This window comes from Myotis yumanensis, unplaced genomic scaffold (assembly GCF_028538775.1).
Source record: "Myotis yumanensis isolate MYYU_CA2020_CCGP unplaced genomic scaffold, mMyoYum1.0.hap1 SCAF_5, whole genome shotgun sequence".
Taxonomy (NCBI): Eukaryota; Metazoa; Chordata; class Mammalia; order Chiroptera; family Vespertilionidae; genus Myotis; species Myotis yumanensis.
The window spans coordinates 81,936,440-81,959,649 of record NW_027223756.1 but is presented as its reverse complement, the minus strand read 5'-3'; the positions used below and the strand labels follow the sequence as shown (position 1 = coordinate 81,959,649).

The 23,210-nt window shown below is 41.3% G+C and overlaps 2 protein-coding genes across 2 annotated transcripts; both read right to left on the bottom strand.

The window, feature by feature from the left end:
• Positions 1–4,190: 4,190 nt before the first annotated feature.
• LOC139009797 (olfactory receptor 7E178-like) lies at positions 4,191–5,132 on the bottom strand. The gene has a single exon (XM_070413910.1). It carries the CDS (start codon positions 5,019–5,021, stop codon positions 4,191–4,193), a length of 831 nt encoding a protein of 276 aa, XP_070270011.1. The 5' UTR covers positions 5,022–5,132.
• A 6,632-nt stretch (positions 5,133–11,764) lies between these two features.
• On the bottom strand, positions 11,765–18,627 carry LOC139011444 (olfactory receptor 7E24-like). Its single transcript, XM_070416982.1, has 2 exons — positions 18,599–18,627; positions 11,765–12,713 (listed from the first exon to the last, which is right to left on the bottom strand). Exons 1-2 carry the CDS (start codon positions 18,625–18,627, stop codon positions 11,765–11,767), a joined length of 978 nt encoding a protein of 325 aa, XP_070273083.1.
• Positions 18,628–23,210: the final 4,583 nt, after the last annotated feature.

Sequence of the window (23,210 nt, the reverse complement as noted above, 5' to 3'; positions counted from 1 at the left end):
ATGGACCTTGAGGGCATTGTGCTAAGTGAAGTAAGTCAGAGAAAGACAAATATTGTATGACCTCCCTTATATATGGAATCTTAGAAAGGCTCAGAAATAGAAAGTAGAATGGTGGTTACCAAGGTGTGGGGTAGGGGAAATTAGGAGATGTTAATAAAGGATTCAAACTTCTAGTTATAAGATGAACTAGAGGCCCAGTGCACAAAATTCATGCACTCAGGGGGTCCCTCAGCCTGGCCTGCATCCTCACACAGTCCAGGAGCCCTTGGGGGATGTCTGACTGATGGCTTAGGCCTGCTCCCTCTGGTGAGCAGGCCTAAGCCATCAGTCGGACATCCTTAGCACTGCTGCAGAGGCGGGAGAGGCTCCCACCACTGCCACTGCGCTTGCCAGCTGTGAGCCTGACTTCTGGCTGAGGGGAGCTCCCCCTGTGGGAGTGCACTGACCACCAGAGGGCCGCTCCTGCATTGAGCGTCTGCCCCCTGGTGGTCAGTGTGCATCATAACTGGTTGTTCAGCCATTTGGTTGATTTGCATATTAGCCTTTTATTATATAGGATAAGTTGCCCATAGACATCCCCAGTTCCTTGCCACATGAGCTTCTCCAGTGGGCAGCTGACAACATGGCGGTTATCTTCCATCAGAGTGAGCTGGTGTGAGAGTAAAATAAGGCTGGTAGTTTAAAGTCTGAGTCTATTTACACATTAATGTGTGAGTGACAGCCCAACATTTTTTGATATTTTATTCATTTCATGTAAGTCACAAGATCCAGACCAGAGGGAGAGGGGTATATACAAGGGCATGAATACAGAAGGCAGAGGATACTGGAAGCATCTTAGAAGCTACCTGCCACAAAGGCCTCAATCTCTAACAGGAATTTGGGCTCTGAGCACAAGACACTAGAGCTGTCTCTTTGCTTTCCAGCACAGTCTCTAGCCCTTCACATCACCATCTCCTCAAAACAAACAAAAACCAGCACATGCAAGATCTTGCTCTGTTTTAGGTATTTCTGCAGATCCCACAATGCTGCTTCTTGCCATGCCATGAAAAGAAGTCTCCCTGATTTCTCTTATACCTACAGAGTCCTTTCCTATTTGCCAGAAGTCACAGCCATTTCAGGATTAATTCAACACGTGTTCCTACAGGCTCCTGATTTCTGTCCCACTAATAAGGACTAATCTCTCTCCAAATATAATTTCTTTTATAATCTTTACATTTTAACTCTTGAAGTCTTTTAAAATGTGATTCTGCCTTAGATGTATGGTAATCCTAATTTGTGACAATCCCTAGCCTTGGCAGACCTCCTGGCTCAGATTTCTCTGTATGAGGAGCTCAGAGAGTGATTTCACTGATATGAAGAAAACTTAAATACTTGCCAAGTTAAGTTGGATATGGAATAAAGTATGCTAATTATGTGTGTGTTCCTAAATGGTAGAGGAAAACTTTGGGGATCCCAAATGACCAAATGGCAGGAGTATAGGAAAGTGAAGAAGGAGATGTGAGTGTTGGCATATTTTAGAATGCTAGGGCAGCAGGAAAAGTGTAATAGTAAACTGAGCCAATCAGATACTCAATTCACTGTAGTGAAACTGGTAGGCTATACAGTTTAGTGGTTAAATTAAATGAGTTATTGGATAGTTTCTCAGAAAGCCCAGACTTCTACCTCTGAAAATATGTGTAAAATCTTTTAAGAAAAAATTGATATGTACAAAGATACCTGCCGAACCGGTTTGGCTCAGTGGATAGAGCGTCGGTCTGTGGACTGGAGGGTCCCGGGTTCGATTCCGGTCAAGGGCATGTACCTGGGTTGCGGGCACATCCCTGGTAGGAGATGTGCAAGAGGCAGCTGGTCGATGTTTCTCTCTCATCGATGTTTCTAACTCTCTATCTCTCTGTCTTCCTCTCTGTAAAAAATCAATAAAATATATTAAAAAAAAAAAAAAGATACCTGAGTATCCTATATAATAAAAGCGTAGTATGCAAATTATCCCCTTGACCTGGAGTTCGTCTGGGAGTTTGACTAGTGGGCGGGACCAGCCAGGGGAAGGTGAGGGAGATCCTGGCCAGCAGCAGGTGGCTGGAGGAAGGGAGGGAGTACCCAGCCAGCAGCCAGCAGCTGCTAGGGACCCTACCAATACACGAATTTTGTGCACTGGGCCTCTAGTGTAGCATAAGACAATAGGAAGTCAAGGACAGATTGACCACGATAGAAAAGAGAAGGAATGATGGTTACAAAGTGGAATCCTAATGAGGCAGTTACCAGTGAAAGGGAAAATGTCCCCTTTGCTAAGGACATGGTCCTTTGCTATCCCTGAGTAATGAAAATGAAAATAGAGTTAAGTTCATTCATAATGACTTGGGAGACTTAACAATGTATAGGCATGATTAGAATCACATAGCCACTGGAGATATCATACCACTATTTTAAACCTCAATTGTATGCCCCTGACCCAGACATATCATTGCAATCACCTTTTAGTCCTGAGCTCACTTTAAATTCTTCCAATTGTATATCACACCATAGCTTTATTCCCCATATTATGAGTTATCGGTGAGGGTTCAGTTGAGGAGAGAGAAGCCACACTAGTCATTTTTAATGGAGATAATTTAATATAGGTATGACTAAACAGTTTTTGAAAGATGTAAGGCATAAATGAAAAAAATATGATAATACAGTGTCATAACTGCAGGATGTAGTGACAACACATAGGCCAAGGGGAAAGAGAAATGGTTGGAAGAACCTTTCCTCTTACTGACAATTACTGGAAAATCAGAGGCCGCACCACAGCGTAACAACTGAAAGTGTAGAAGGTAAATTTGGAGCAGAAAAACTATAGCTTAATGTCAAGTACAGAAAGACAGCTGTGGAGTGTGGAGGGAGAAGAAATGTAAAAAAAAATATTACCCAGAATGTGAGTGGGGGAAATCATGTTGGCTGTTACTAAGGCAAGCTCTTTCATATCTGCTCCTTCGGAGCTCTGATCACTTTAAGGTCTTCAGTATCTGATCATGAACAGTAAAGAACCCAAGACATACAAGTCATTTTATAATGAAAGGTCAGACAAAACTCAGTAGTTCTCGGCCATGTCTAAACACACATTAGGCCCACCTGGGGTACTGTTAAAAAACATTATACTCTTTTCACTCTCCAATTCAGTTCAATCTTAATGTATGATTATTGGACTCAGGCACGAAGATTTTTAAAGCTCATCAGATGCTTTCTAGATTGGAGATCAGTGACACACATTCTCTCACACACCTGCACTAATAGATTTGATTAAAACCAAAGTTTTATGAAAAATAGCATGGACAAAAAAAAAATAACATAGACAGCGAAAATGGTTGAGAATCATATCTAACATACACAATAAAAAAGAGTTGTGAATTTCTACAGGATGCCTGGGTCATAGGTAACAAATACAGAAAATTCCATATTGCAATAGGATTCAATTGTGTGGTGATTTTGACATACAAAGGATCCCAGGATACTCCCTTAATCCCTTCAAGGATGTGCCCAAATAAACTATTTTTTAGACATGATAGATCAAGAGGAATGAAAACTATAAGCTACAAAAATTGTCTGACCAAAAAGGTATGTTTGCGAACTCCAAATGTTTGGTTTTGAGTCATTTCTAATCCACAGACAAAATTAATAATAATAATAATAATAAGAAGAAGAAGAAGAAGAAGAAGAAGAAGAAGAGCCCAAACAGGCTTGCGTCAATGGATAGAGCCTCAGCCTGTGAACTGAAGGGTCCCAGGTTCGATTCCGGTCAAGGGCATGTACCTTGGTTGCGGGCACATCCCCAGTAGGGGGTGTGCAGGAGGCAGCTGATCGATGTTTCTCTCTCATCGATGTTTCTAACTCTCTATACCTCTCCCCTCCTCTCTGTAAAAAAATCAATAAAATATATTTAAAAAAAGATATACTGATATCAAAAAGATTAGATGAAATGATGCTCAATATCATTAGCCATTAGGGAACACAAATTCAAAGTACAATGAGCTATCACTACGTTGCTATTAGAATGTTTATAATTAGAAACATTTATTTAAAATAATAATAATAATAATAGGAAGAAGAAGAAGAAGAAGAAGAAGAAGAAGAAGAAGAAGAAGAAGAAGAAGAAGAAGGAGAGAAGAAGAGGGAGAAATAAGAAAAAAAAGTCTACAACGGCCCATGTATTGAGACTAGGCTATTCTGTTGAGGAATCGCTGCAAGGCCCTCTTGATGTCCCTGTTCCTCAGGCTGTAGATGAAAGGGTTTAGCATAGGAGTGACCACAGCGTACACCACAGAGGCCCTTGCAGCCTTCCTGGGAAACTGTGAGACAGTGGAACTGAGGTACACCCCAAGGCCTGTCCCATAAAATAAACAAACAACCGACAGGTGAGAACCACAGGTGGAGAAGGCTTTATACTTTCCACCTGACGATGAGATTCTCAGAATGGAGGAAACAATTTTGTAGTAAGAGAACAAGATACCTGAGACTGGAATGCCACCAAAGATGGCCCCAATAAAATAGACTAATATTTTATTAGTAGAGGTATCATTACAGGCAAGCTTGAGGAGTTGAGGAGGGTCACAGAAGAAGTGAGGAATTTCCATGTTTGTGCAAAAGGAAAGCTGTGATATCATCAAACAGTGCAGTTGGGAGTCCAAAATGCTGATCAAAAACGACACCAGAAGCAACAGGCTACAGAAATGGGGGTTCATGATATCCAGGTAGTGCAGGGGATAACAGATAGCAACAAACCGATCGTAGGCCATCACAGTTAGAAGTGTACTGTCCAAACATCCAAAAAAATTTAAAGAAGACAACTGAGTCAGGCAGCCAGCATAGGAGATGGCTCTGCTATGAGTTTGAATGTCCCAAATCACCTTTGGGACGGTGGTAGAAGAAAAGCCAATGTCAGCCATGGACAGGTTGGAGAGGAAGAAGTACATGGGGCTGTGCAGACGGGAGTCAGAGCCGATGGCCAGGATGATGAGCAGATTCCCCAGCATAGTGACCAGGTACATGGACAGGAACAGGCTGAACGTTAGAGGCTGCAGTTCCGGATCATCTGAGAAGCCCAGGAGGATGAATTGCAATCTACCTGTTAGATTCTGTGGCTCCACATAGCAGAGACACCTTTTAGAAAATACATGAGAGCTGGTATAAAGAAAACAAGCACATTAGTGTGTCTATATTTTGAATTTAAGCAATTCATAGTTTTCACACTTATGGAACATGACCCTTTAGTAATATTTCTTGCTTATGACAAACATTCTTATTAAAAATCTTTTCATATTGCATTTTGCTCCATGAGCCTATTACTGCATGCATCACTTTGGAAGGAATGGGCTGAATAAATGAGAGGAGTAAGGTTATTTAGAGCTTTATAAATCCATAGACACACACTCGCCTATCAGTACCCTCCTATGAAGGAAAAAAAGGAATGAGAACTATTCATCTCTCTTAACAAAATGCTCTTTATTAGTGTCCTTATTAGTTCAAGGATACTAATAAGCAGTTAATGTATTTTATTTTATCCAAATGCAGCGTGATTGATTCCTTTGATTTGTAGTATTCATAAGCACGCTACAAGAACTATGTAATAAACTGTCTGAGTCCATTTTTTTGTGTGTAAAAAAGAATGATATCTCACCTTTTGTGACAGAATAGCTGGACCTAGAGCAGCAGTTCTCAACCTGTGGGTCACGACCCCTTTGGTGGTCGAACGACCCTTTCACAGGGGTAGCCTAAGACCATCCTGCATATCAGATATTTACATTATGATTCATAATAGTAGCAACACTACAGTTATGAAGTAGCGACAAAAATAATTTTATGGTTGGGTCACAACATGAGGAACTGTATTTAAAGGGCCAGAAGGTTGAGAACCACTGACCTAGAGTGTGTTATACTAAGTGAAATAAGTCATATTGAGATAGACAAATACCATATGATTTCACCAGTATGTAGAATCTAAAGAGCAAAATAAACAAAAAAAAATAAAAACAGACTTCAGTCCAACTTAGCCACAAATCAGTTTTCAAAGCCCCATCATCAGTTTCAATTAGCCATTCAGGGAAGGGTGCTTGGAGGAAAATGATGAATCTCATTCATTTCTTTAGTCAAACGACATCCCTGGAAGTGATGAAAGCCCAGGCAGAAAAACCGCCAGTGTGTGTCAGCCATACGGACTCTGCTGTGTTATTATACACTAACAACTTGTAATCAATATGTTTTTGTTTGCTTTAGTTGCCTACTCTGTGCCAACCACAGTGTGGGTGCTGGGCAATCAGAAATAAATGAGACTCAGTTGCTTCCCCCCAGGCATGCTGCCTGGGGTGACCTGGAAAGAGAAAGGACAGACTGAGTAGGTTGGCTGGGAGGTTTTTTGGTTTATTTTAATTTTCATATTTGATTTAACCCATTATACCAAAAACATAGTTTTGCCAATATACACAACTGAGATATTTTACGATCTTTTCTTATACATCTTCAAAATCTGGTGTTTTATAAGGACAGCGCATCTCAGTTTGGACTAGCCACATCTGAAGAGCGCAATAGCCATGGGAACCTAAATAGTACGGAGAGACGTTGTTCTGCACCCTGTGTCCTGTGAATAGCGTCTCACTGCTCAGATCCAAATCTGACTCCACCCTTTTTACCCAAGTACCTGGGTTCAAATTAAATAGGAATATTTTGCTCCTTTCCTCAACTCTAAAATAACACTAGTTGTCTACCCTGATCTTGAGGGCATTCTGCAGGTGAAAATGGAAGCTACATAACACAGAGCTCTGAATCTGGCATGAGGAAACCCTCAGTGGAGTTTTGTGATATTATGATACTCTCCTCATCACTGTCATGATCATAACCATAGCATTCATGATCCTATTGGAATGCTAAGGGGATGAAGAAGTCCGGTTCCCGCTCTTGTACGGGCAATGACTTTGGAAGGTAAGAATGGTAGTGGAGAAGAGCAGAATTCTGAATGAGAGTTCTAAAATCCCCAATGGAAAAAATAACATAAACTTCATAGGCCTCCGAGCTGTAACTTTGCTTATCAATGCCCTCCCATCTGGCTATCTCAGCTGTCCTGCTGCCTTGATAATGAGGAAACCAGTTTCTCCATAATTCCTCCTCCATCCACCATATCCTTTGCCACTCACTGGTTTGTGCTGTCTCTCCGCTGAGTCATGACCTAGGAGTTTGGATCCACTGCCCTCTCCTGCCTGGTAATGAGAAGGCTGAGGCTCTGTTCTCAGGACTGGCGTGAAGACAGACTCAGGCATGGATCTCTGGATGCAGGTCTCAATTCTGGGAGGAAGAGCCACACATATGACTCTTGACTGGGACTGGCAGCCTGTATGGCCTTGAGAGCTCAATGCACAGAGCTAATAATTAGTGAAATTGGTCCATGTTTTCCTAACCTCTGGGGACTTCCTAATATTAACAGAAGAGGAAACAGAGAATAGTGAATGTACTTAGAAGGGGCTGGGACTTTCCTCTTCTCAGGAGAAAGCGCATCTGTACACTTTGCTTTTGACTTCCAGTTTCAAGAATGTTAACATAGAATGCAGTCTTTTCACAATTTATGACTTTTTGAGTTTGACATCTGCAAAATCATTGTATTAATCATGTGTATTAGGGACAATTAGGCCTCTCTGACAAAAACCTATAACTATTTCATTATCTTCTTTAAGACTTTTGTCTTTAAAAGGAAAAGTCTATTTCCTTTTTTTAGGTTTTATTTTTAATAGACATAAGTATTGTATATTGAGGGTTTACTGTGTGCAAGGTGCTCTTTGCAGCACTATATATTTATGATCTCTTTTTTCACTTCTTTTTTCTTGAACTTATTGGGGATGACATTGATTAATACAATTATATAGGTTTAAATGTACTATTCTATAATATGTCACCTGTATCTTGTATTGTGCGTTCAGCACCCCAAGTCAAGTAGGGGATTTTTTGGTTATTTACATGACAATCCAAGTTCTGATTTTTCTCTTTCATTGATGTTTTGGGTGCACTAAAAAACTACTGACTGTCTCTTAAATTAAGAAGGGTACCCAACAGAGTGCAATCAAAGTGTTAGCTAGGGCTGCAGCCCCCTCAAAGTTTGACTGGGGTTGACCTATTCCAAGCCCACTCACTTTTGGAAGGAGGGAGTTCCTTGTGGGCTGTTGGCCAGAGGCCTTCCTCACTCCTCTGCCTAATGGGCCTCTCACAGGCAAGCTCATGCATGGCTGTGGCTCCCATAGGACAGGTAACAAGAGAAAAGGACCAGGAATATAAAGCCTTTTTGCACCCTCATATCAGAAGTGACATCTCATCAGTTTTGCCATGTTGTGTTGGTTGGAAGCAGGTCAGTAGGCCCAAGACACACTCCGGAGGATGGGTCTCCACAATAGCTTGAATACAGGAGCGGAGGTCATTGGGAGCATATTGGAATCTGCCCACCATACAGGCCTCACCCTCCCTCAGGACGTTGGTCTCTAAGCACCACTACCCTGGAGAAATGACTCTGCTTCCCAGCCTCACCCGCAATCCATGACACCACAATGCTCTTAGCAAAAATTCCCTGCAGATATACTAGCATATGAGTAGAAATTGCCTCTATTTTGGTGTTTCTGCAAGCCCCACCATGTTCCCTCAGGACACACAGTCCCAAAAAGCCAACATGGTTTCCCTTCCAACACCAGGATCCCTCACATCAAGCTGCAGCCATTCTGTGCCCAGATTCAACAAATGTCTCCAATGGCTTCTGATTTCTGTCCTTGAAAAGAGCTTATCCTATTCCAGGATGAATTTTTCTTTAGCTTTGTGTCCACAGATCCTAAAATTTAAATAAGTGTGTTTGGGGCCTATTTCGTGTTGTTGTGTTTTTTTTTCCAATTGATAAAGTGAGTATGGAAATGATGGTACTTCGAAACCTCCCACATCCTACTCATGCAGTCCTCCTGCCTCAGACAACTCTGGATGAGGAATTTAGAGATCGGTCTGTCATTAACTGATAGGAAAATAAATGTGGCAAAACCTAGTTGGTGATGGAGGAGACACCAACCTCTGTTGCCCCACAAAGATCAACAATTACATCCATGAACAAAAACAGCTCTGGGAGAGCTCAAGAGTCCACTTATGGAATATTAGCAACACAATGGAACAAAACACCTGAGAAGGACCACACAAAAGGAAAAAAAGACCAGCTTCATAGTTCCTGCATCATGCCATCACCCAGGACTCGCTACTCAGCAGCAACAGGAAACTCCAAGCTAGAAAGAGTTGTTAACCTGGTGGAAGGAGGGAGAGTAGAGTGAGCAACTAGTTTACCAAGCCTTTTAGTTTCCCTTAGGAAAGACCTGTTTTATTTTCACTTCACAAAGAGAATGGCAAAGCTTAGACATAAAGACACAGCTAAAAGCAAAGAAGAGGAGCATGAATTGCCACAATAGGATGTAGGAATGAATTAAAAATGGACAAAGAGACCAATGGTACAGAATCAAGAGCCCAGAAATAAACCACTGCATACACAGGCAACTAATATTTGATAAGGGAGACTCCATTGGTTGTCAATCAAAGGAACTTTCAGGTGAAATCTGAACCAGCCCTTCATGCATGGAAAGCAGGGAGAGACCAAAGGAAGCTCACTACAGATCGGGAGGTGGCAGTTTTCATAAACCAGTGAATTTATAGTAAGACTTGTCTTGGGCGGCCATAAGACAGTAGATCTATACACCTGCCCACCAAATCTTAAAAGTTTATCCTCCTATCTAATAATAGACAAACATGGTAATTGACCAAACCTTTGCTATGCCTCCCATTGGCTAATCAGCATGATATGCAAATTAACCCAACCAAGATGGCAGCCAGGCAGCCACACAGCTGAAGTGAGCAGGAGGCTTGCTTGCTCCAGTGATGGAGGAAGCCAAGGTTCCCCGCCTGACATGGTCGGTTCTGAGCTCCGAAAGCTACAAAGTTTCAATTATAGAAGCTAAACAAACACCAGATACCTGCTTTCAGCCTGTTGTGGCCATGGAGCTGGAGCCAGCTCTCAGCTCCAGTGATGGCAACAAAGTTTCAATTATAGAAGGTAAATAAATCCCAGAATTAAAAAAAAAAAAGAAAGAAAAAAAGGAGAGGCTGGGAGCTTCAGTCGCCGGCCAGCTTGAAAACGGCCCTCAGGGAGGGGAGTAAGAGATCAACCGAAGGACTTGTATGCATCCATATAACCATAACTAATGGACATAAGACACTGGGGGGTAAGGGAGGGCAGGGGCTTGTTAAGGGCGGGGGGGAAAAAGGACACTTATGTAATACCCTTTGTAATACTTTTAGCGAAAAATAAAAATTAAAAAAAAAAAAAAAAAAAAAAGAAAACGGCCTTCAGCCCCTAACCCAGACTGGCCAGGCACCCCAGTGCAGACCCCCACCCTAAAGGGAGTGTGGCCAGCCTGAAAACAGCCATCAGCCCCTCATCCAAGCTGGCCAGGCACCCCAATGGGGACCCCCACCCTGAAGAGGGTGTGACCAACTGCAAACAGCCATCAGCCCCTCACCCAGGCTGGCCAGGCACCCAAGCGGGACCCCCACCCTGATCTGGGACACCCTTCAGGGCAAACCAGCTGGCCCCCACCCATGTACCAGGCCTCTATTCTATATAGTAAAAGGGTAATATGCAAACTGACCCTAACAGCAGAAAGACTGGGAATGACTGGTCACTATGACACACACTGACCACCAGGGGACAGACGCTCAATACAGGAGCTGCCCTCTGGTGGTCAGTGCGCTCGCACATGGGGAAGCTCTGCTCAGCCACAAGTGAGGCTGATGGCTGCCAGTACAGTGGTGGTGGTGGCAGCCTCTCCTGCCTCCTCAGCAGCACTAAGGATGTCCGACTGCAGCTTAGGTCTGCTCCCTGCTGGCAAGTGGACATCCCCCGAGGGCTGCCAGGCTGCCAGAGGGATGTCTGATTGCCAGCTTAGGCCCAATCCCCCAGGGAGCAGGCCTAAGCCAGCAGGTGGTCATCCCCTGAGGGGTCCCAGACTGCGAGAGGGCACAGGCCGGGCTGAGGGGACCCCCCCCCCCCCAGTGCACAAATTTTTGTGCACCGGGCCTCTAGTATACAATAAAAGCCTTAACTAGGTTCAGTGATGTATAACATCTAGATGGTCTCAACAAAACATAACTGGCTAAGGGCATATCCTTGGGCCAGCTTCTAGAGAAGGGTAGGCAAGTGAAATGAACATTCCAAGGACAGGGGAAGGGGAGGAGTCTCTGATTCCCCAGGTCCAGCTCTTAGGTCCACTAGCAGTCACATCTTGATGAACTTCTCCAAATGACCCAGTCATCAGTATTTATAAAACTCCCCAGAGGGTTCCAATAAAATCCACAATTAAAAACCAATGAACTGCATCCTCAGAAATTATCTGAATACATAGATTTGACAGATGCAAAATGTGTATGGAAATTACTGTAAAACCATGGGGAAAGATATAAAGTTTAAGTATGTACTAAAAGAATTGTACATTTCATCTGGATACCACAGTAAATGCATTTATTATGGAATTATGATGATGTAAAAAGGATCCCAGGTTACTCTGCCAATTCAAATAATGTCAAATCAAAAGAAGTAAAGTTCATATGTGAAGCATGGAGAGGAATGAAAACCATGAAACTAAACACAGTATGATTAAGGAAACAGTAGTCACTGGTCTACATGTTTGGTTTTGCTAGATTTTCCAACTACACTCCAAAAGGGATTGCAGAGATATTAAGAGTAGTCTGTTCTGCTGTAGAGCCTCCATAGGGCACTCTTAATGTCCCTGTTCCTCAGACTGTAAATGAAAGGGTTCAGCATGGGGGTAACTACAGTGTACATGACTGAGGCCACCACATCCTTCCTGGGGGAAGGCAACAGTGCTGATCCCAGGTAACTTCCAATAGCTGTTCCATAAAATAAGCAAACAACTGACAGGTGAGAACCACAGGTGGAGAAAGCTTTATACTTCCCACCTATCGATGGAACTCTCAGAATGGAGGAAACTATCTTATAGTAAGAGCAAAAGATCCCTGAGATAGGGAGAAAACCGGAGATGGCGCCAACAAAATACATGACTATGTTATTGGTGAAGTTGTCAGAGCAGGCAAGATGAAGGAGTTGAGAAGGATCACAGAAGAAATTAGAAATGTTTACATCTTTGAAGCAGGTAAGTTGTAACACAATTAAAGTATGCAGCTGGGAGTCCAAAAGGCTGATGAAAAATGACACCAAAACTAAGAAGCAGCAGAGGCGTGAGTTCATGATGGCTGAGTAGTGCAGAGGGTGACAGATGGCCACAAACCGGTCATAGGCCATCACAGTCAGAAGCATGCCATCCATACATCCAAAAAGGATAAGAAAAGACATCTGTGTCAGGCAGCCCCCATAGGAGATGACTCTGCTGTGAGTCAGGATGCCCACAGCCATCTTTGGGACAGTGGTAGAAATGAACCCAATGTCCGCCAAGGACAGGTTGCAGAGGAAGAAGTACATGGGGGTGTGCAGGTGGGAGTCAGAGCTGACAGTCAGGATGATGAGCATGTTCCCCAACACGGCAACCAGGTACATGGACAGGAAGAGCCCCAAGAGCAGAGGCTGCAGTTCCAGCTCATCTGAGAGACCCAGGAGGAAAAATTCTGAGACACGTGTTAGGTTTTGTGGTTCTATGTAGCCAGGACACCTTTAGAAGAGGATTGGGAAAAGGAAAATAAGTAAATGAGCACACAGCATTGTATCCATATTCTGTATTCAAGCTATTCACCCATGAGGTCATATACCCCAGTACCTTTACCAATATTTCTCAGTATGGCAAATCCTATTTAATTAGAACTCTTTCTTCTTTATTTTCTTTTTTTTTAATGTACCTTTATTGTTGAAAGTATTATAGATTTACCCTTTCCCCCCCATTGACCCTTCCAACCTGCCCTGCCCCCAGCCCTAGGCCTTCACCACACTATTGTCTTTCTTTATTGGGTTTCCATGTTATTCACCTCTTTCTATATACACTTTACTGTCCAGAAACTCCATTGAAAAGTATTAGAGAAGCAAGAACATTAGAGATAACAAAGCCATAATCACAGGAAAACACAGCTACTTCTTTAAAATATATATAGAATAAGTAACACCCATCCCCCTTTAAGGAAAAAAATCATTCTAATTTTAAGAAATTAAGAAGTATCTAAATATACCTTCTTTTATTCAAATACAATGCTAACTAGATAGTTCCTTTATTTAGAGTATCTTCAACACTGTATAAAAGACAGGATTGTGTAATTTCAATTCTAAATGAAAGTTGAATACTCATAATCAGAAAATATTTTTATGTGATAGTTATCTTCATGAGTTTTATCATTTTTTTGGTTTTCTGTCTCTCCTTCATAGAAGTAAGTGATTACTCAAGCATGAGAGTTGTCCTTCAAAAGTCATTTGGAAGTTCTTTTTCAATTAGTACTAGTTTAAAATTTTTTGAGGAGCCTCCATATTGTTTATTATAATGCCTGTAGGATATGCATTCACACCAACAGTGTACCAGGGTTCCCTTTTCTCCACATCCTCGCCAACATGTGTCTTTTTTTTCTTAATTTATCTTTATTATTGAAAGTATTACAAATGTCACCCTTTTTCCCCACTTACCCCCTCCTCCCCAGACCCCTCTCCCCCTACCCAGGCCTTCACTACATTGTTATCTGTGTCCATAGGTTATGCATATATGCATATACATTGTTTGGCTAATCTCTCCCCACCCACCCTCACGTTCCATCTGAGATTTATCAGTCTGTTCCATGCTTCTATGTCTCTGGATCTATTTTGTTCATCAGTTTATTGTGTTGATTAGATACCACATATGAGACTTTTCTTTTTTATAATAGCCATTCTGATAGGTGTGAGATGATTGTACTATTGCGATTTTTATTTGCATTTCCCTGATGGTTAGTGATATTGAGCACCTTTTCATATATGACTGTTAGTTTTGTTTTTCTGATCATAATCCCTCCTATTTATAGTTGAGGAGTTTAGCATGAGGAAGTCCCACTGCCAGGTTTAAGACCGAGACTTCTTATTCTGTATAATAAAAACCTAATATACTAAGTGTCCGCCTGTTCATTCAACCAGTCACTATGACACGCACGACCACCAGGGGGCAGATGCTCTGACTGGTAGGTTACCTTACTTCTGGGGTCCTGCCGATCGGGACTGGGCGAGATGGGCCAGACACGCCCTAGAGCCCTCCTGCAGTCCCTCTCTAGCCCCAATCATGCACCGGTGGGGTCCCTCAGCCTGGCCTGAACCCTCTCACAATCTGGGACCCCTTCGGGGATGTTGGAGAGCCGGTTTCGGCCAGATCCCCACAGGCCAGGCCAAGGGACCCCACCGGCCTCTAGTGCCTAGTAATAGATTTTCATATCAATCCTTTCTGACACAGTGATTGAAATTCTCTTTCTTCAGCTACCAGAAAGTTTATTAATTTGGCAGATCACACTATGATTTAATTGAGGAAAAATGCAAAATAGAACAATGTAAATATACCTGGGCAGTTTGCTCTGGTGTAAAATTGAGATAATAATTGAAGCTACCTTTAAGGATTATTGTAAGAAAGTTTTAAAAAATCACTTAAGTTGCTTAAACCAGTGATTCTTATTTCCAGTTGATTGATATATTTGCCTGTGGTTATTTTAAAATATACAGATACTGTGGTCTCAGCCTAGAACCAATTTATGCAGCATCTCTACATGTGAGATTCTTGGTTGTCCTGGTGTGTAGCCGGGATTGAGAAACACTGCCTTACAATACTGCCCAACACTTAGGTAATACTCCATTGATATTACCTATTATTACTGTCATTAATACCCACCACCCACATTAAAAATATAAACATTTAACAATGTTTCCTTCAGAGCTCATGTTGTAGAGAGATTTGAAACATTACTGATAAATTTTGATTTTTCTTGGTATTTTAATTCAATCCCATTTCTATATATACTCATTGACCAAAGGCAACCAGTGTCATCGGTTTGGTGGGCATGTTTTTTTTTTGTCAATGTTGACTTATGTATCCATAAGCAGTTTTCTTAAAACCTTGCCTAACCAGTATATTTATTATATACATTATCACTGAAATGTACTTCCTTACCACAACATTGTGTTTAAGTCTCTTTATGCAGTACATACATTGACCTTAAACATTTTACTGATGCACATTATTATGTGAGGGAAGACTTCATTTTATTTGGTTTATAAATTTATATCTATATACTCTAATATAAATTTGACAAATGTAAAATATATATATTTAACATATATTTATAATGTAATGTATTTTATTTTATATTAAATATTTATTTTGCATTATATATTTAATATTTCTATCATATTATTATTTATATCAGTTTCTTCATACCACAATTTCATGAAAATTCTTGCACCTCTCTTGATTTCACACAAGTGAGAATTTGTATTGATAAGTTAATGGTGATTAATATTTCAACTTCTGAAAATTGGTGCCAGGCTGACCAGCAGCCCCTGAGCAACGGATGAACAGATTACTCCGACAGAGTTTGACTGTGAAAGAAAGGGCTAAGGGGCTCCCTGGCTCTAGTGGCCAGAGCAGCCTCTGTTGCCTGCCTCGTTAGGCCTTTATTGGAATTTTTATCTTTAGATACAATCAGTAGGGTGAGTAATCTTGGAAGGACACATGTGTTTACATTGTACTCTAGGCAAGGGCATCCAGGGATTAAGATTAAGGATTCCAGTAAACACCTGGGGGTCTGCATGTACACAGACTTGTTTGGAAAGGTCAAGGAATAATTAGGGGCACCTTCCACACTCCCCTAAGTCTCCCCTAAGTCGGAATTCCAATACACAGGGCAGGCGGCCTTCCACACACGTCCCTTTTATCAGAAGGTCCTCCTTACAATTTTCCAACCAAGTCCCTTGTGCTCCCCTACAAATTGGTACATGTGCAATTTTACTAACGCCTAATTGACAATATTTCTTGTTCCAATACAAAAACCATTTTCTATTAACTACATCCTTTTATTAGAAGGGTATGCATTTGAAAGTATTCTTGAAGTCTGTTTTATAATTAACCATTCCATGAGAACTCCACATGAAATTTTCATCTTCATAGCAATTTATTTTCCATTTTGGATTTCAAAACTGGACTGTACAATGCATGACTATTTATAGAAAAACCATAAACTCCACAATGTTTGTGACATTATGGCCCCTGTAAATCGCTGACACCTTTCCTAATTCACAGGTGAACTCACTGAACCAAAAGGGGATAAATCAGTTCTTCTACCTCCATTTCCCATTTGGGACCAAAGTAGGTTTGAAAGAACCACTCGTTAGCTAACGTGGAGGTGACAGTGCCCTGGTGTGGGAGTAAGGAGATTGATTTTTGAGCCCTGAATCTTTCACACCCTCCATGTGGAGTGCATGGAAATCTCTGCATCTCTGTGCTTGTGTTCCTTCTTGGAAATGGCCCATCTAACATTCATCTCTAGACCATGTGTGGAACCTAAGAGAAGTTTGGAACTCAAGAAAGATTTGTTCATTTTTTTAACAAAGAATTTCAATCATTATTAGGATAGTGTGCTTACTAATAAAAGACAATTCCAAACATGTAATGCCATTTTATGTGGAAAGGGTGAAACCTCTCCTGTCTCAATCAAGGCACTAGAGCATGGAATGACATGAAATCCTGAAATGTCCCTCAGCTCAACAGTAAGATTTCCTTCCCCCTTCTTTCCTGCCTCTATTTTTATATTTATGAAAACCCACTGCAATGGATATTCAGTATTTGAATACTATAGATACTATTACACGGAAATTAACAGGCATCATAAAAAGCCCATGATATAGACACACAAAACCACTGTTTTATCTTCTCTCTCTATTCCTATGGGACATTCTAGAAATGGAAGGAAACACGGGCATGTATGGTCAAATGCGGGGAATTCATATTGACCACTTTGTTTCTTAAACAATAGAAGACTCTATTCAATGTTTATGTGAGGATTTTTGATGCCTCCTGTCTGCCAACGAGGTTTAAGCTTGGGGTGGGAGATCAGAAAAAATGACACACAGTCATTTCCCTCAATATACTAAGGATGTACTTGTAAAAACAAAAATGAAAGGTCATGTCCGGAATGTAGGGAAATCATAACTTCAGCTCACCCTTACTGTACGCGTCCATCACATATTTATTACATACAGGGCGTCAATTATTTGTTTAATCCTTACTCAGTGAAGTTGTGTCAACTGAGAATCAACTCAGAGGACAATCCCACGTTTCAAAGACATTAAGAACCTTCCCCCTAGCACACTAATAATAAGTAGAGCAGAAGGGATTCAAAATTAAATTATTAGTCTCTGAAGTCTCATGCACTAAACTTCATTGTGCCCCAACTTTCTGAAATTTTAAGCAGAGTTACAGAGATCTTAACCACAGATACCTCTGAGGTACATTTTGAACTGCTTTGAGTATCCTGAATAGGAATGGACCCAAAGATTCTGACTTTGGCCCTAGCCAGTTTTGCTCAGTGGATAGAGCATCGGCTTAGAGACTGAAGGGTCCCAAGGACACATGCCCAGGTTGCAGGCTCAATCCCTCCCCAGTAGGGGGCATGCAGGAGGCAGCCAATCAATGATTCTCTCTCACCAATGATGTTTCTATCTCTCTCCCCCTCTCCCTGCCTCTCTGAAATTAATAAAAATATATGTTTTTAAAAAGACTCTGATTTTGTCTCCTTTTGAAATTGAGTAGGTTGATTATAAGAATGGAGGAAGAAGTGGACAGTTGAAGTGAAATCCAGGAGCAAGGACAAGACAGGGGTCTGCCCTAAATGATCATGTGTCAGTTCTTTCTATGACCTTTGCCTGTGGTCTCAGCCATCCTGTTTATAGTTGATGCAGCAAATGTGGCCTCTGCTCTCCACTGTGGCCTACCAGAAGACTCCACAGGGAAGATAATAGAAAGTAGGGGGTTCCTGTCAGGATTGAGAGGAAATGAAAGGACTATTTGGATTGGCCGAGGAGAAAACCGGCCAGGTGTCCTGAATCTGGAGTCAGACGGCCCAGATACAAACCTGGCTGCAGTTCTGACTAACTCATGATCTGTTTCGAGTTACATAAAACGCTATGCTCCTTTCTTTCTATGTAAAAGAATAATAATGTTTGCACTTATAATTCAGACGAGATTATACAGATGAAACCAAACAAAATACATGAAACATATATTTCAGAACCTGGCACTTAGGAAGCCCTCAATAAAAGTGCTTGATGTTATGGTTAATGTCATCCTTCTCATCATCACCTTTATGATCCTTTTGGGGTGCTTAGGGGCAAGTTTAGAGAGATTCACTTTCTGCTATGCTGAGGAAGATGCCAACCAGAGCCAGAACCAATGAGGATGGAAGGTGAACTCTGAAAGTCTCACACCCCCACCAGAACCAAGAACACAAACTTCGTAGGGCTCTGATCTGAAATTTTGCATATTGGTGCCCTCTCATCAATCTATTCCAATCTGTTCCTTCTCCAATCACCATCTCCCATAGCACTTACTGGGCTGGGCTGCATCTCTGCTGGAGCATGAACAAGGAGTATCAATGGATCTGCTGCCCCTCTCCTGCCTTGTGTGTGACAAGGGCTTGGGGTTTCTCCTCAGGGGTGGCAGGAAAACAGACTCAGGCTGGGACCCTCTGATGCATATGCCCACGAAGGAAGGAGACAGATATGTAGCCAACCCAGTAAGATTAGCATCCATAAGGGCTGGAAGAATCAGCCAATTATTTACTATGTTATGATCTTAGGGGCTCATTGCACAGATCTCCTAATTAGCCAATTGGTCCATGTTGTCCTAATCTCTGGATACTTGCCAGTATTAATGGAAGGGAAAAAAGGAAAAAAGAGTGAATGTCCCTGGAGGATCTCGGTCCTTTCTCTCCTGAGAAGGAAGGTCACCTGTTCTCCTTGCTTCTTACTTCCAAGTTTCAGGATCTTAATTAAAATTCAAACTTTTTTTTTTTATTTAACCACTTACTGTGTGATTTTGGTACCTGTAAATGCATTGTATTCATCATGAAACCTATACAGAACTAGCTCTTCTATACCAAGTATGTGATACTTTTTCCATTTTATCAATTAATATTTGTCTCTAAGGACAACTTCTTATTTTCATTGCCTGGTTGTTGGTTGGCATTTTGTATTTTGGAGATTTACAGGTGTTTTGGTTTTTCTTTAGGGGGTGTTTATTTTGTTTTTTTTTTGCTAAATTGAGTGAGTTCTAATTTTTTTCCCTGATTGAATCATATTAATATATTATGATTCTACTGATTTTTATATATTTATTTTCTAACTAATACTTAACTCCTTCAGGGAGCTTCTTATAAGGTTTTAATCAAGGTGTCACCAAGGGTTGCAGTCATCTCAAGGTTTGACTGGCCGAAGCCCAATTCCAAGTTCAATCACAAGGCTGTTGGTAGAATTCCCGTGCTTGCAGGCTATTGGCCAGAGAAACTCCTCAGTTCCTTGACAAGTGGGCCTCTTGACAGTGCAGCTCACAACATGGTAGTTGGGTCCCATCAACCTGAAGAGCAAAAGAGGGACAGCAGGAAGAGAGCCAGATTTTTTCACTCCATTTTCAAAAGTGACTTTCCATCATTTCTTCACATTTTCATTGTTGGAAGCAAGTCACTATGTTCAGGTCAAACTCAATGGGAAGAAATAGATAAGCACATGGAAATCAGGATTTGGGGGTCATTGGAAGCCTCTCAGATGCTGCCCACCACATAGGCCTCATCTCTATAAGGGCTTTGTGCTCAGGCTCTTCCAGACTCAGACCATGTTCATCTGCTTTCCAGCATGGCCCCAAATTCATCACTACAAAAACTCAACAAAAATTCATTGGAGACAACCTGACAAAGGGGTAGAACTTCCTCTCCACTAGAAACCTCAGCAGACCTCATCTACTCCTTCTGTCACACAATCCCCAGCGTACCCTTGGTTTCTGTTCCACCAGGAGAGCTTCTCCATCAGCATAAGGCCCACGTACAGCCATCCATAGCCACATTAACCACGTCCCCATCCCACAGCCACCGTAACCATGTCCCAGCAGTGCTGATGCTGCTACTAGAAAGGAGTATACTCACTCCAGATCTATTCTCTATGTATTTCTTTGTGTTCTCATCTCTTGAAAACTATAATAAAATGTGGTTTTGGTTTCTCTCTGCATTTTTTTTTCTAGTGGGTAGAGTGGGATCTATGTGGATAGAAGTGTGTTGTAGCCTTCTAAATTCCATCCTGCAGGCTTCCTGATTCAGAGATCTCTCTGAGAGGAATGTGGAGATTGGTTTGTCATTAAGTGATATAAAGAAAACTGTAGATACTATTTTGTAGAATTCAAAAGAGATCCAAAGACTGGGTTATTATGACAGAAGACAGGGAAGCATGGTAATAAAGTGAAGTCTTAACCAGACCATTACTAGGGAGAGAAGAGAACTCCCCTTTGTAGACAACATGGTCCTTTGCAACTCTAGAGTAATGTAAAAGAAGATAATGTAATGTGATGACTTGTTGAATCCATGATCCCCAGGCACCATTAGAGAACACGGCAACTATAAATATGTTATCACCACTGATTTTCCAGTTGTAAACCCATAGCCAAGACACTTCATTTACAAACACTTTTCTTCCTAAGCACATTTTGCAATCTTCCAGTTGCAGACAACTCACAAAATACTTTTATACCCCATACCACAATACCAGTCAGGGTTCAGTCAATAAAATAAAAACCAATCAGGCATTCTGATGAAGAAAATTTACTATAGGGAATTGCTTAAATAGTTATTAGAAGACTGGAAGGCAAAGAAAACCAAACCAATAACATAACAATCACAAGTGAAGTACAAAGATATCACACCAAGGTGGTATCCCACACTAAGGGATGTTAAAGGAAAGTTGAGTTTTAAGAACATACTCACTTTTGCAACCACTATTGAAAGTATAGAAGATGAACACGATGGAAAATAGAGCAGAGATTTCAAGAGCCTCATCCCGGTATCACAAAGCATAGAAGTGTGAGTTTGGAGCAGAGAGAAAATAGCTTCATAATAAGCTCATATGCCCAGCTGTATGGAATAGAGAGAGGGTATTGGAAGAAACATTATCAGTAATAATTGGAAAAACGCATTGCCTATTGCTACTGTGGGCTTTTTGTATCTTCCACACCACCACCCCTTTGAGCCCTGATCTCTTTAGGATCTTCAGCATTTATCCATGAGCAGTTAGAACCTAAGACATAAAGGCCATTTTTGAAAGAGGGATCAGATTCAGATCAGTAGTTCTCAAAGTGGGCTGAACACTACCACCACCAGGATGTTTTTAAAAATCCTCATGCTCTGGCCATATCCCAGTCCAGTTATAGGGGAGAGCAAAATTATGAGTATGAGAAACAGAGTTTATTCTTGTATTATTATTTATTAATTATTGTATTATTTATTTGTATTACAACTAGAAACCTACTTTTGCCCACCCTTGTATATCAGAACTAGAGGCCCAGTGCACAGATTCATGCACCAGTGGAGCCCCTCAGCCTAGCCTGTGCTCTCTTACAATCCGGGACCCCTTGGGGGATGTCAGAGAGCCAGTTTTGGCCCGATCCTTGCAGGCCAGGCTGAGAGACCCCACCAGTGCACGAACCCATGCACCAGGTCTCTAGTATGCATATAAGATCTTTGGTTAATCTCTTCCCGCCCTCCTCCTCCCTACTTCCCTCTGAGATTCATCAGTCTGTTCCATGTTTCCATGCCTATACATTGAGCGTTTGCACTCTGGTGGTCATTGCGTGTCACAGCTACCAGTTGAAAGGTCAGATGGTTGCTTAGGCTTTTATATATATAGATAACTGGTGATGAGACCCAGTTAGTAGTTTTAAGCTTCTCAGATAATTTCAATAAAAGCTAAGGTTGAAAACCAAAGGCAGGAATCTTACCCACACCTTCATAAACAGGATTGATAGATGATAAATTTGTATGGAATATACACAGAGCTTTAAAAAAGATGTAAATTTTACATATATGAAGAGTTGTTCATCATTCTGGCATGCCTGAGTCACCAATGTTAAACTACAGAAGTCTCCATTTATATAATAAGATGCAATCAGGCAGTGATTATGATATACAAAGAATTCCAGAATGCTTCCAAGTCCCGTTTAAGACATACCAAAACAAGCAATATTCAGATGTTAAGCAAGGAGAGGAATAAAAGCCATAAGAGCCACAAAAGTGAGGTGATAAAAGAGGTAGGATTTGCAGGTCTTGATGTTTAGTTTTTCTGCATTTTCCAGCCTGCGCTTCAAATGGATGGCACAAATATTCAAATCAGATTATTTTGCTGAGGACCTTCTTGCCATGAGGACCTGAAGTGTCAGGCAGCAGTAGATCTTGAAGTTCAATGGGACATTTGTCATGTGTCTGGAAGTTTATCTCTTTAAATGTCAAGACGGCAGAGGCGAGAGTTGTGGAGATCTGAAGCACAAACTCCCAAGTAGCTCAATGAAAGTGCCGTTAGAAGGGGCCACTTCTTCTTCGAACCCTTGATTTATGGACAAAATATTCTATAAATCAAAGAGACAGCACACTATGATTGTCAGTGACTTAGAGTGGATACTGCATTCTGTGGATTATATAGACAGCACTTCCTGTGTATTCAAAAGCCTGAACTAAACTTGGTCATTCTCTTTAAAACTAAACCTATTCTATATCTTCCCCTAAAATTTTTCTTAAACCCCCTCATGTTCCACACTCTCTTTATAATATGCTTTTTACTCCTTCCCACAGTCATGATAGGTGGTTTATATTTGTCACTTATATTTCCCCAATACTTACTCTTCAACCCCGTCTACTAGGATTGTTTCTGCCTCTACTCTTCTATTTAGAGGTAATAAGTGGAGCCCCCATGAATGTCAACAGAGGATCCATCTCACCAGGAAATGTCAATAATATTTTTCAGCCCTCATTTGGTTGGTCCTTTCAACAGAACCAAACTATTTAACCAAACTCTGCTTTTCTTTAGAAAGGACCTCTTTTCCCCAGTATCACTGTAAGCACCAAGGGTCCATGACACCTACAAACTTGTTCAGGAGAAGAACATCACAGAAAGTTGCTTTCTGAGACAA

Coding starts and splice junctions, on each gene's coding strand:
- LOC139011444 (XM_070416982.1), bottom strand. CDS start 18,627: ATGCTCCAGCAGAGATGCAGCCCAGCCCA. Junction 12,714..18,598: donor CAGAGATGCAGCCCAGCCCA/GTAAGTGCTATG, acceptor CCTCTTCTAAAG/GTGTCCTGGCTACATAGAAC.
- LOC139009797 (XM_070413910.1), bottom strand. CDS start 5,021: ATGTACCTGGTCACTATGCTGGGGAATCTGCTCATCATCCTGGCCATC.